Genomic DNA, 15,163 nt, shown 5'->3' on the forward strand with positions numbered 1-15,163 from the left:
ACTTTAAATTCTAATTGGCTCCACTTGTTATTTTTCTTCGTTCTGATTGGTTGTTTTGATTGCTTTACGACACTCAAAATAAGAAGCAGAGACTTAAAAACAAAGAGGCCTTACAACAAAGATTATTCCTATTAAATCATAGAAATAATCCAGCTCTACATAATTGTTGGACTGTCGGATGACTTGGGACTTTCGTTTCTAAATTTCAAGAGTGTGTTATGAAGCGGGCGTGATCTAAAAATAGGTTTAAAGGGAAATTATTTTGCTTGTGATTCCGCCTCTTGACCTGATTTTCTCTTAACGCTCCTCGACGTTCCACAACAAACCTTGGGTTGTGAGGTGAATGTGAACCAGTTGTAAAAGCTCTTTTGCCAGATATGAAATATGAGTCTGCGCAACAACATCAGCCTAAGAAATTTAAGGCTGATATTTAGGCATTAGACTGTAAAGGGTTTGAAAGTGTCCTACTTAAGAAAACATCGAAATAAGTAAGAAAACCGACCCCACAGAAGATATTGAGTACGAGAAGTAAAAGGACAAGTCAAACTCTAAAACTGTTAAGTTTACACATGATTTCTTTCTGGGCTGTTCTAATAATGCTCTAGAAAGCACCTCTTATTTTAAAAGTATTTAAATGAAATCCGATAGTGTGACCATCTTAGCGACGATCAAATGTTTTCTTTTAGGAGGTGAAAGCAGGGAAAGGATGTCCCTCCTCCCCTCCTCCGAAAAACAGAGAAAGCCTGAAGGCAGTTTCGATAATCATTCATTTTTAAACAAGAAATACGAAGTAGTAGATTCTGATAAATTCTTCAAATCAAAATCATCGATTGTCCATTATTTAACCAAAACTTTAATCATCAAAATTAGACTTTTCCGTACGTTTGCCGTTCAAACGAAAGTTAATGAGCAGTAAACTGTCGAGTAAAGACGCTGTGGAAGGTTTCCGCCCTCCTCTGTGTGAGACGACAGCTTGTGTCAATTTCAAGTTCATACCTTGTTTATTCTAGTCAGGGACAGGACAGCAGAGGACGTAGCCAGGGATTTACCAGTGACTCTTTCAAGTAGCTCGGCAGCATATTTGCTGAAAGGGCGAGGTCAGAAGCATTATCCTCAATGATCGGCTCTCGCATTAAAACTGTCAACAAATTCAAGACAAACGACATTGAGTCAACGTAAATGAAAGAAATTAAATGATGTTTTAGAAGGTCAACAAGGCTGAAAATACGCGTTTTTTACCGAGCGTGAGATCAAGATAGCTGGATATTTGGCGAGCTCTTTTTGGCGCTTTTATGGACTGAGACGAAGAGTCTTGACCTAAACAAAAGCCCTTCACTGATTACGTTCAAGGAAGGACTTACTACGTAGCAAAATTATTCTGCTTATATAAGAAACAAGAATGACTTGTTTCTTTTAAGCACTGGAAAAGAAAGCCAACTGTGACGGTGATTCCTCGTTTTAAATTTGACAAAGTGTTTTGGCTGTCTTCTGTTGCTTTTTATGACTTCTTTGCCGACGTTGGCTAAACATTACAGACGTTGTAAGTCTTCGCAACGCAATTTTTTATCTTGCGCGAGATAAAAGAGTGATACCCCAAGCGGATAACAGCTCGGGTAGTCTATCAGAACACAGGACTCGCTTCATCTTGCCCACGGGCAATCCCAGCTGTATAATATACATGATTGGACAGGCGTGAAAAAAGCACCGCACTGTGCAATACTCACTTAGTAACTGGCCGCTGGTAAACAACTGTAGTTTTCCAATGACTTGTCAAATCTTTTTGCTCCTCGATAAACCATATAACGCTTTACAAGCCAGAGCACGAATACAATCTGCATCAACCAATGACGTTTTCACCACCAGTAAGGAGAGCAGAACCTTAATGCCATTACTGGCCCTGACACATCCCCACATCTAGGACCAGATGTCGTCGCTACTTTTGAAAGTCGGCCTGGATTTCGATTGGAATTTTGCAACAGCTCCGCTAATCTGCAAATAATGAAGACAAGAGTAATCATCGCGGTGACGCCAAACACTAATTGAGCAGTTACAAAAATGTTAGTCGAGATATTCAGAGTTCACAAATAGAGCAAAATATGTTAGAAATAACAATTAATTTCCATTAAATATGGAACGATTACCCATTGATGATATTGACATAGAGCAGTGGACAGGCCTCAAAAATGGCATTTGAAATGCAGGGAGAAAAATTGTAATATCTTAAGTAATAATATATATAAAAAGCTTCATGTACCTTTTTGAACGCAGTAGAAAATCGTTACAACTAATGTTCTGCTACGATTTTGATTTTTTAATTATCAAAAACTTCAATTCCTTGAGTTGATACAATTTCCGAGAATTTCAAAGTCTAGTAGCACAGTCCTACAAGCAGACCTTTCCTGATTTTCCTGGACTCGTACAAACTCTGGAGAAATGATAGCAAAACCAATGACTTACCTATTACTAGTCACTCCCGAGTCTGACGATAGGAAGATCAACTGAAGCAGCAGGGTGAAGCCTTGAAGTCTGTCCATCATCTTTAGGATGAAAGGAAAACATGTTAAATAATAACGAACTTGAGCAGTCAGGAAGGCAGCGTCGAGGAAGACGTCGACTGAAATGATGAATTTTTACTTTTGATTAGAATTTCGCGAGTGGCTGGATGTGTTTTCCGTCTCTTACGGGGCCAAACCACAACCTCAGCATAACATATGTAAGCAAGGTTGAGTTCCAAATGGAAGTTTTATTAATTTGCCGTCGGTGTTTCCGTCCTCAGACCACGCAAATTTGGGTGATTTCATGTTGTTGTTTCGCAGAGAGCATTTACGGAAATGCACAAAGTTCTAAAACGCACGTGCTGCGCAATTAGATCTTTTGTTTGGCCACGTCCTCGTCTCAGGCCGTAGTGGTTTGTCACAAATCCCTAATAAACACTAGAAAACGTGTGTATTCTGACACTATAAAGCCCACAGACGGAAGCCAGTTCACTCTAGTTATGGGTAAATTGGCAAGGTGTGTCTGTGCTTATGCGCATTGATGAATAAAATGAAAAATAAAAACAAAAACAAAACAAAACAAAACAAGAAACGAACAAACACATAAATGAATGAAGTTACTTCTCCACTCTATTCCTGAAAGCGAACCGTATGTACTGGACTGAAATGTATATGTAAACGGGGAAACTTCTGAATATAATAATAGTAATATTAATGATGATTAACATCTGTTAGAAAGAAAAGAAAAAATCATAATGTCTCAATACCTCTTGAACTATAATCCACGAAAATGTTTCTCTACTAATTATTATTACTATTACTATTAGCAATCACTACCAATATTTACATCTTTTCACTAATTCCTCTTTAAAATCTGCCAACAACGATAAAAACATTAAATAGTAGTAATAAATAAAATGCAATATTCAATATCTTTTCTCTAAATAAAAATCTAGCGTCCTAAAAGTCCTGCTAAAAATAATAATAATAATAATAATAATAATAATAATAATAATGAAATAAAAAGATATATATGAAGTAAGGAAACACATCAATAGTCCGATTTAATGGCTCCTTTAACAACTTCGACGTCGATATCAAGATTCTTAATGTCACATGGCACTCTTCTTGTCCTAGAGCTTCGAAGACAAACCAACGCAGATCTCAAGAGTGCGAATGAGGTTCTGGTTCTGATCCATGAGATGTTTTTGGCATACTGCTCCCCTTTTTTGATGGCAATCAGCTGTGCTAAACGGCTATGATACTTCAAGCACTCCTTTCCCATTCCGCCAGTCGTGGTGAAGACCAAAGGTGTAAATGTTCCATGCTCAATGTCCAGGACTCTCTCTGAGTAGAGACGCTTTTTTTGAAAAATACTATAACACTCTACATAGGAGTTTCAGTACTACAATGTGCCCTCCACTTAATAAACCAAGATACGCCTCTGCGAAATAATCAACCACGACCATGTGACGCTTTTTTTCTTTTGCGCTATTTTTCAGTTATTACCTCAACAGGCTCCCAGCGCAGTATTGTTGGAGCATACTCTAAAATCAACTGACAGTTCTCCATTACACTGCTGTGAGACAGGGATGCAGCCTGAAAGAGAACAGTTGCTCATCAACATGAGTTAAACAAAATGGTGCTAGGCTACCAAAGACAAAACTGCGGAAAAAACAAACAAACAAACAAACAAAAAAAAGCAGACAGACAAACAGACATAAACAGTATCTTCTGCGTAAATATTTAAAACGATTTGGAGTGTTTGTAGGCGAGGTTCATAAACTTTCGTGGTAAAAGTTGAAAATTTACAATGATGGGATTAAATGTTCATCAGAATACTGCCAAAAACCTCGCCAGGATTAAGTTAACTTCCAACCTCTCTGAACTTAAACAGCCGAGCGGGCGTAGTCCTTTTACATAACATAACATACTGAATTTGCTCACCTGACGATATACAAAGTTATACAAATTTTCTCCTAGAATTAGGCGCATCTGCCCTGATGTGAAGATTGGCATCAAAGTATCTCCGTAGAGTCATGCAAGTGTGTTTTGCTGTCTGCCGGCTGCCAAACACCTCATCATCACTCAGTAGTTCTGCCTCGTCGGAACGAAGGATTGAAAGCGTACTTAGCTGCCACAACAAGGTTAAACAAAAAAAGATTCTTTTAGAATGGTTTGCAGCCAGTAATATTTGTTGTTTTCAAGATGCAAACGCAAGTGGAATAGGACCGTAAAATGGCTTGAAAAAATTTAAACGAGACTGCGCAGTCTGCAAAAAGCAAACACGGCGTGTACTAAATACTTGGTAATTCACAGCGGTCGGCATGGCTCTAAACTACATTTCAACAGTAACAAACTATTTATCGAAGTGGAGGTGGCTGGCTAGTGGTGGATATTCACTGAGTCTCGAAGCCGCGAGGTGAATATCCACCGCCAGCCATCGACACTGAGGTGAATGGTTATACTATATACTTAAACAGTAAGATGATATAGCAAAAAGGGATGATTCTAACTCATTTATTCTCGTGATGATTGCAATATTTCCGCGCGCAAATCACGCGCGAGTTGCTCGGAGGTGAACAGCAACGGATATTCGGAGTTTGAGTGACAAATCAGAATGGGCCTTCAACGTTATTAATTAAATTATCACATTTTACGTTATTTATTCTTTTATTTCTTTGCGTATTGCAAAATATTTCCAATGAGTGTCATTAAGAGAAATTGCTACTCCTACGAGAATGGAAAGTTACAGAACAAATTGACCTTGTGGTGTGATCCTACTCCAGGCGATTGAACTACACGATCCACGTTTCTCTGGGGTCCAAACCGTGCCGTGTCATTAATAAATACAACTGACTAGTTATCTGGTTCACAAGCTTCCGCAGACCATCATTACTGTCGAACAATTCCAGCACTGCTCGAAATGAACACGTGAGCGAGAAAAAGAGAGTTGCGAGACATCTGCCAGAGTCGTGAGAACATTCTAGAAGCCACAATGCATACTTGACCAGGTCACTCAGCACAGGGTTTGGTAGGAGGGACACCTGAAACAAGTTACTTGAAACAGTTAATTAAGGGCCCTCGGTATATTCTGTTTGTTGATTTCATGATCCTCTGGCCCATGTAGAAAAAAGAGCACCAAGAATTTAATCATTGAGGTTTTTTGTGGAATTAATGGTAGTTTTGTAAGATAACATTAATTTTTTTGAGTGATTATCTTTATGTTTCTTATCTTTATCTTTTTCTTTATCCTTGCTTACAATTCTATTTATCCATTTGACCAGTTCTTCTTCAATTCCTTTTTTATCTCTCTTCATGAGGCAATAAGTGCTGTAATGTTTTATCTACCCGTGGGTTATACGTTATCCATAATTAAGTTCTTTTTTTGGAGGGGGGGGGGGGGGGGGGAGAGAGGAAGATTGATGAAAAATAAGCAGAGATGCGTTATTCATTGTTATTTTATGTTTAAAGGAATGATACTCGTTACTTTTTTCTTTTAAAAAAAACTGGTCTGCTCATAACTCACAGATCATCGGTAAGTTAAATCTGAACTAAATAATGCATTTCTTACAACTACAAATCAGAAAACCTAAAACCATTTTTTTTTTAAATGGAAAAATGTCTTACCCTCTCCATGGCGTCCTCATTGTAAGCGAGATAATATAAACACATAGAACATCCGCAAAAGCCACTGATGGGCGTGGTACTTCTAGTAATCGCTGGACACCGTTATGAGTCGCAAATTCTGTAGCAAACTTTTTATGACAAAAAAGGGATGCCAAATACCAAAAAGACAATAAAAGGAAATAGCTTTTAAATTCTGAGGCTTTTTTTGTCAGATCTCAGTCGGTAAAATGCATTATTCTCTTAACCTTTAACTTCCACGAGTGACCAAGACAGAATTTCTCCTTACAATATCAATACAATATCAACCAGATAAGTAATGAGAATAAGGAAAATTATCAATTCGGACAGGATTAGCTGATCCAATACTAAATTATCCGAACTAACATTAATTGATGATCATTTCCTTTATTCTTGTAACCTTAATGTTCGGATTCAGGGGAGATATTTTAAGGAGAAATTAGATGCTGGTCACTCTTAAAAATTGTTATACTGACTCACCAAGATGGAGTTTTCTTCTCTGAATACTACAGCAATATCCTGGCTCTCCATGGCAAATGCTAAAAGACCTGTTAATAAATAATAATTATCATATGAAGTGATACCTGATACTTGAAATTAAAAACAAATTAAAATGTAACTGCACCAATACACATAAAAAAATTAACAAAAAAAGAATATTAGAATCATCAATCAAACTATGACTATCTATATCTTAACTCTTTACACCCTAACATCAGTATGCATTTTCTCCGTACTGTTCTCTATACTTTTCCTAATGCACTGGCAAGGAGAATTTGTTTAACAATCAAGAATTTCTTCAGTTGCTTATCATTGCCTTTATTCTCATGATCTTAATGTTTGATTCAGGGGTGATATTGAAAGGAGAAATTAGATGCTGGTCACCCATAAGGGTTAAGCTAATATAAATTACCTTGGATGGCCAAACTTAAAAACACCCTTCTACTTGCACCCAGTTTATATAGGTGTAAACAAAATTAAAATGATTAAAATGCACTAAAATGAGGTGACTGAGAGCAACAAATAAGATCTCTTTTCCTTTTTTTTTTTTAAATTGTAACTAATGAAATTCATTTTTTTTATCTTTAATTTGATGAAGTAGCAAATGCATGTATTAATTTTAAGTATTTTTTTTTTAAAAAGGACAAGGGGTGCCATGCCACAGAAACTGAACACATTGATCTGGATTTTTATATAGAACTCAAGCTGAAGAAAAAAAAGTCACATCTTAAGATTACTAACTGTTTAACTCCCAGAAGTGATTAACATGTAACTTCTCCCCATAATGTCCACACATTATCCAGCAAATAGGTGGTGAGAATACTCAGACTTATCAGGTAGAAGTTGTCATCTTGATTTAACACCAAATTCTCATAACTAATTCACAAGGAGATATGAAGCAGCTAGAGGAGAGAATTATCAATCAGATCTTGGGAGTTAAAGGGTTATGAATACCTTTCTAAACTTACCATATCTTGAAAAACTGCAGCACTTTCCAGCCCAGGCATGGCATTTAACAACACTCTGGCTGCAGAGCAATTCAGATGAAACTGTTCCACAGTGCTTATGATATAGGAGTTCACTATTTTGTCCACAAATTCATCATTTCTGAACAGTGTCTTCAAAAGATGGCCTAATGCACAGTCTGGGTAAGCTCTACCTGAAATGTTCATGATGGAGAAAACAAGAGATGATTTTATTTTGAATAGTTTAATACAACCAAGACCTCTTAATGGCTGAGTGCAAGATCACCACTGTTAAAATTACAGACCAAGTTTTTTTTTCCCTGGGACATAAATCTGAGCCCAAAAAAAATTACAAACAAGGTTCTGTCACTTAAGAGTATGGACTGAGAAAATGAGGCTCATAAGATTTTTAATATATCTTAGGGTCCATTAAAAGGAGAAGATTTTAAATGATGCAAAATTTAAAAATTTTCAGGCTGTTCAGTGAAATACAACCCACTAAATTGACCAATCATTGTGCATCTACTACCTGAGAAAAAATTTATCATAAAGTAATTAATTTCATTCACAGCCAGGCTATATCAGTTTGACCACATGAGGGCAACACTGAGACTTCTTGCACCAAGCCTCATCTAAGTTCTATTGTTCTCTTGTGACTCAAGTAAGTAGATAAGTACAGTGCCACTTTAACACAGTAAGTCTAGTGAAGATTCCACTGGGAACAAAAAGTAGAACTGACATTGAATAGGAAGCACGAACAACACTTCTCATTCATGAAAGCTTGAACTGCTGCTGTTTGTCATGTTATTGTTCCTTTTCATGCAAAGTGTGTCTTGGACCTGTTTCATTATTGGCAGGCCTTGGTTCCCTTCAACCTGCATATTGTTTCTTATCAGCTTGCTGTTAATGGAAGAGGTTTACACAACAAACACTCTGACAAAGGGCTAATGCTTGAAATGTTTTGAAACTATTTACGGTGGCCAATTAACATTATCAACTCAGGTAATAAAACCAATTGCAAATTATCTTGTTAAACTCCCCCACTGATGCAGCATCACAGTTTTTTCAAAGAAACTTACCCCCCTTTAGGTCTGTAGCTATCCTTCCAAGTATCTGATAAGAATACCTTATATTACATTACCTGATGTATTTGTAATAGATGTTATAATGTATAAAACACAAATAGTGTGTAATGTGAAAGGTAGCTTTGCACTTTTACCTAGATGCCAATCATCAAAAGGATCTGGATCTAGTTTATGATATGCCTCATTCTCATGTTCCACAAGCTCTGCAATCCTACATGAGTGATTTTAAAACGTAAAATACTTCTGAATCTACTTTTTGCCAGATTGTGTGTTCACTTTTTGTAGAACCCAACATGAACTTTGTTATTGATCTTAAAGTTCCAGTAAGTAGTCATACACACTGAGTGTGTATCACACAATTATCATCATGGCAAGGCTTGAACCTTAAAACTCCTCTCCAGAATCTAGCACACAAATCATTTGTCCATTGTCTTTCCCATTTATTTTCTACCTTTCCATGTTATATTTTATACGTTCTGAGAGAGGAAAAGGAATTTTTTTTCGGTGTGTAATTACAACCACATGCTAACCCAACAACAGTTTTATCACAGGCAGACCACCATAAACCTCCCTAGGTGGAAGGTATCTGTTGACATGCAAGATGAACTGGAGAAACCGTCTTCAAATTTAGAAAGGTAATCATTGTGTAATTCATAATAATAATTTTAAAGCATATTAATGAATGAAACCAATTGCATTGAGGCAGCTACTTGAAAGCTTTCAGGGGTTATTATCATCGTCATTTTTTTTTTAAGTAAAAAAAAAATACCACTATATATTACACTTCACCAACCTTTGTGGTGTTTTAACAGTGATACATTATCCTGATCTTCCTTTTGCCAAGTATCCAAAAGGGTACTGAGTTCAGAAGTGCTACAAATATACAGTTTACCTCAACGAATCCTCAACGTGCAGAGTTTCGAAGATCGAAAAGCACGCCATTTCGATCCGAAAGATGTAATGATACAAGATTACATGGTTTTCCTCTTCGAAAGTGATCTCGCTTTTCTCGGCATAATTACTGCCAGTGATTTTGTTGACTGTGTCAAGAACAGATGTAATTCCTGTGTATAAACTATATCTACAACGAAGTTTAGTCACATGGCGAGTTCCAACACAACACGCACTAAGTCCCAGGCTATTATCAAATTTCGCGAGGAATGCCTAGTTGTTATTGACCTCAAACCAGTCTTTTTTATTTTGCAACTCGGTCGGCTGTGATCTTATTTGGAATGGTTCACCTTTAACGACAAAAATAATCATGACAAATGAATGACTTCCATTGTATTTTGCCCTCCTTAACTTTTCATTATAGTCTGATAAATTTTTTGAAGTGCTTGAGAGGAAATTAGAGTACCACAACTGAAGTTCAGAAAGGTACACGCAAGTTACAGTTACAAGTTCTTTTATGATTTTACGTTCTCTTCTTTGAAGGCTCATCACTAGATGATTACCAGGACAAGTTGAGGCAGTTTTTCTGTGTAAGGTATGGAATAGCATGGAGATCTGGTGTTCATACAATGTTTACCCTAATTGTCGTTTCTGAATTTTACAGGAAATGTGTTACTTTTTGGTCCATCACTTTCTGTCATTTGTCCTGGCTTTCTCTGATACTTGTCTTCTGAATTTTTCAAACTGTTCACTAACAGAACAAACTTGCAAAAAATGTTCCCCGGCATCTGAAAATATTGACCGATCAGCTTGACAGGTATGGAACCATCTTTTGGATTCTGCTATATTTACTCCCCTGGTCTGGGAACTAAATGATCTTTACGTAAGGATATTAAAACGGTTTTCAAATGAGGTCCGCCAAAACAAAGAAAAATACTCATTACCAGCCACAAAATCTACAAGTAGCTAATCATACAAGTAAACAGACAATCACGCACTCGAGCAATCAGAATTATGGACAATTCCATGCCGTTAAACGGGGAAGTCGTTATTGGTATTTTACTTGGTTCTCGGGGCAAGTTTTGTTTGCCAATCACACTGCAAATCAATGCAAAACCAAACCTATAATTCAAACCAAATTTTTAGTTTCTCCACTGTTTTCCTTTCTGCTGGTAATAGGTTGGATCAACAACTAAAGAACCTTGGGAGCTGCCAACCCCGATGGTCTCCTGACAGCAGCATGTATATTGCATACCTCCGCGATTTGAAAGACAAGCGTCGAGAAGACTTGCTATTATCCATGCATGTCAAGTACTCAGAAAGGTGGTTTCTCTCACAGCTAATGAAGAAATATGCAGGTATTGCATTGATATGTTCCAGTGCTAACAGTCGTCGATAAGACGCCCGATTAGAGCTAACCAACATATCGTAATGAAATGATTGTAGTGTAGGCTTTCTACGGTATCATTTTGACTCATGCGGTGTTAATTCTTTAGATGGACAAGCCATCGCAAAACGGCTTTGTGCCCAAATTACGAAGGCAACGGAAGCCATTAAACGGCTGGTCAAGGAGTACACAGGACAAAACTTTGACACGGTGGGTTGTAAATACCCCTCAAAATTTCGGTTGAAGACGCGTTAAGCATCGACAGTCCACTGTAGAATGTACTAAACGATGATATCCAACAGCAGTCTGCTGTTACTTACAAAGAGACAACTCATTGATTTGGTTCACACACTCAAAAGATGCTTAGAGGAAATAGCCAGCACCAAAGAGGAAATGGCTCGGATGTTCAGTCATTTCGAGGGAAAGTTGAAGGTATTGGACACCTAGATGTACTTCCTTCTCGCGTTACTCTTCGCTAAATATTCGCCTTATTACTTATGTCTTTTCTTGTTCTCTTTCGCTTTCCTTTCACCGTATTCTGCATATTTCGGTGTCCTCTCTAACTTTCTTGCGCGTTTTTCTCGACTTACTTTACGTAATTACTTCTTGTTTTTTTTTGGTCGCTCAGTCTCTTTCTTTTCGTCCTATATTCGCTCTAAACCCTCTCTCCACAAACTTGAATCATAACAATTTCCTCTCGTTGACAAAGCTTTAGCTCTACCGGTATTGTTGCTTTGCGAGTTGATCAGAAAATGCAAAATACTGATAATTACTGTTCAACTTCAACCTCACCAGTTTGATTTCGCGCTCAAAACTCGGGTTGCAAATTATTTGCTTACGCGGCTTCACATCTATCAGCCCACGTGAAGCAATGCTTAGTCGTGTGCCCGCAGTACGCTACACTGAAGCTCGACACTCGAATATGCGCACTTCATTGTCATTTGCCGGTGTTTCCTGGCGCACACCTCGATTAGCGAGGTCTATTACGAAGTTCTATCCACAAACATTTCCCTATCGACATTGCTAATCCTCACAGTAAGCAGGACGCGTATCATACGAACTTCGTAAGAGACTTCACTCACCATGGAGTCTCTGTGGCTCAGTCGTAGAGCATCGGAGAGCAGAATCCGAAGGTCTGAGGTTCGATTCCTCATGGGGACTCAGAAGTTTTCCTTGTCCCACGCTCATCACAAGATCAAAATCAAAACTTACTTCGTAAGAGACTTGGCTCACCATGGAGTCTCTGTGACTCAGTGGTAGAGCATCGGAGAGCGGAATCCGAAGGTCTGAGGTTCGATTCCTTATGAGGACTCAGAAGTTTTCTTTGTCCCACGCTCGTCACAATACTGAAATCATCTTCATTTCTTAACCGAGATCAAAACTTACCGTCTCTTTTAATTCTCCCTAACTGCTTGTTTATAAAATTGTAACTCTTCGTAAGCGCTTATATGAATGCATTATGAATTCACTCGAAAAATTGTTGTAAATACATCACACATACATATGCATGCATAGGGAACCCTGAACGAAACAAATCTACATATACATGTATATATGTTATTCGCCCGTAAGAAGGTCCGTATTGGGAAAAACTGTGCCCTCTGTCTTGAGTACTCAATAAAGAGGGCACAGTTTTTCCCAATACGGACCGACCCTAGGCTTGTGAATAACATTTTACATTTTACTACATAAATTATTCCTTATATACATTCACAAAGTGTTCTGGAACATACCAAAAGCTTACAAAAGAATTATTTTAGTAGTATTACGTAATAACTGCGTCACTTGATGTCAGCATGAATAAGTAGTCCGGGGATTTTTAGAAGCTTATATTTACAACAACAATTACTCATAACAATAGATTCTTGCCGAACGAAGTGGAAAGTCGCTAAATATAAATATTCCTTTCGCGATGACAAAAACCGAAAAAAGGAAGAAGGTGCCGTTAACTTTGCATAAAGATGCATTTCTGAATCCAAAAATCATTCTCTTTAAATGTTGACGACCTCACCTCGAATCGAGCCGGTAAGAGGGCAAGAAAATTAGGAGCTTGCAACCATCTGGAGAATTCAATTGACTTCTGAATAAACGGGTTCCTATAATTAGAAATTTATTATCACTTGGTTCCGTAATGATACTTAATTCAACACGTTCGAAAATTCAGATCGAGAGTAATTGAGGCATCTTAGGTTTATTATGAAATATTTTTATAAGACTGCTAGGCATGAAACGTTCAAGGCGTTTCAAATGAGCAAACACCTTTGACCGTGAATAATTCTGAGGAGAGACTCTCCGTAAAAACATAGATAGTTATCAGATAGGTAAACACTGTTCTGTTGGGATAGAAATGGCGAGAATGGCGATAACAATTGGAATAACGACGATGATGATACATGTAAATAATAAAAATACCTATAACCATACTAATAAAATGATTAATGATAATCTATAGATGGGTAAATTTCGTGTAGCTTTAATGTTTTCGAATACCGTTGCTGATCGGCAAATTAGCATTATATTCTTCCTGTTGATCAAAGATTAGAATCATGACATTATCATTCTTTTGAGTCGGCCGATCATGTGAGATATCCGTTTAGATTAAATATATTGCTAAGAGATATTGTTTTTCTTATCTTTTCATTATTTTTATTATTCATTTTAAAAATTGTTCTCAGGGGAAGTGGGATTGGTTAGCCTTTCACTCCCAGCGGTGATCACTAGGAATCTTCTTCCTATGATATCCATACATTATTCAGCAGACAGGTAATGAGAATATTCAAACTTATCAGGTAGAGGTTGTTATCTTGCAAATTCTTGTATCCAGTTAAAAAGGAAATGTGTAGCACATAGAGGGGAGAATTGACAATCAGATCTTGAAAGTTTAAGATCTAACCTCCCCCCAGTCCACCCCTGTTTGCCTATTATCTTTCGAGAGAGTAAGCAGCCAACATATTACATCCGCACGCTCACGCGATTCTCTCCTTGAAAAAAAAATAGAAACGAAGGAAGCATTTTTGTCTTAAAACATAGTACATCAAAAGAAAACAGAAACAACGAAAAAATAAAGGGAAAATTAAATAACAAAAATTTTGAAATTCTGTGGTGCCCCTTTTTGTCGCCAAGAGATGGAAACAAACAGTGCCTTAGTATGCATATTTGTAGGAGACTATATATATCGGACATTGTTCTTCTCGGCGCCTGTCGGTGAAGTGAACGTTTTAACTATTTTGGTTTATTTGCATTGTGGGCGTTAAAATTTCATTTTTTTGTTGGCCGCTTGATCGCAAATAAACGCTTGCCAATTACTGATAACTGTCTAAAAAATGAACAGAAACGCTACAGAAAAAGCAAGACGAATCAATATACACTTGAAAAACAAAACGAGACCAAACTAAAACGACAAACAAAAACAAAAAAAAACGAAGAAAGACAAAGAGAAAGGAAATTAGAAACTGTTGGAAATGGGAAAATTGCTTGACAGCTGACGCTTGAAACAGTTTAATGACGCCACTAAACTTTATTTGTCACCAAATGGCTTCAAGCTTCAAGGATCTGATTGGCTGATTCAAAACAATGATGTCATGATTCTAATCTTTGATCAACGAGAAGAATATTATGCTAATTTGCCGATCAGCAACGGTATTCGAAAACATTAAAGCTACATGAGAATTCACCCCTCTATAGATTATCGTTGTCTATTTTATCAGTATGATTATTAGTATTTTTATTATTTACATGCATCATCATCGTCATTATTGCGATTGTTATCGCTATTCTCGCCTCTTCTATCCCAACAGAGCAGTGTTTACCTATCTGATAACTATCTAATTTTTTTTCGGGGGGTTTCTCCTTAGAATTATTCAGCGTCAAAGGTGTTTGCTCATTTAAAACGCCTGGAACGTTTTATTCTTAACAGTGTTATAAAAAATTTCATAAGAACCATGAGATGCCTCAGTCGCTCTCGATCTGAATTTTCTAACGTGTTCGATTGACCATCATTACGGAACCAAGTGATAATAAAAATTATATTTATAGAAACCCGTTTATTCAGAAGTTAATTGCATTCTCCAGATGGTTGCAAGCTTATAATTTTCTTGCCCTCTTACTGGCTCTATTCGAGGTGAGGTCATCAACATTTAAAGAGAATTAGATTCTGAAATACATCTTTATGCAAAGTTAACGGCACCGTCT

The 15,163-nt window shown here is 37.2% G+C and overlaps 1 protein-coding gene and 1 pseudogene across 1 annotated transcript in view; one reads left to right on the plus strand and one right to left on the minus strand.

The window, feature by feature from the left end:
• Positions 1 to 15,163, minus strand: part of LOC149045662 (DDB1- and CUL4-associated factor 1-like) — a 413,926-nt pseudogene that overhangs the window by 12,555 nt on the left and 386,208 nt on the right.
• Positions 9,655 to 15,163, plus strand: part of LOC149045663 (vascular endothelial growth factor receptor 1-like) — a 48,440-nt gene continuing 42,931 nt past the window's right edge. The window contains exons 1-4 of the mRNA XM_089207816.1: positions 9,655 to 9,751; positions 10,129 to 10,180; positions 10,765 to 10,943; positions 11,082 to 11,182. Coding sequence (XP_089063942.1) covers positions 9,655 to 9,751; positions 10,129 to 10,180; positions 10,765 to 10,943; positions 11,082 to 11,182 — 429 coding nt within the window. The remainder of the gene's footprint in view (positions 9,752 to 10,128; positions 10,181 to 10,764; positions 10,944 to 11,081; positions 11,183 to 15,163) is intronic.

The sequence above is a fragment of the Pocillopora damicornis genome, chromosome 5 (genome assembly GCF_964200805.1).
Source record: "Pocillopora damicornis chromosome 5, jaPocDami1.2, whole genome shotgun sequence".
Classification (NCBI taxonomy): domain Eukaryota; kingdom Metazoa; phylum Cnidaria; class Anthozoa; order Scleractinia; family Pocilloporidae; genus Pocillopora; species Pocillopora damicornis.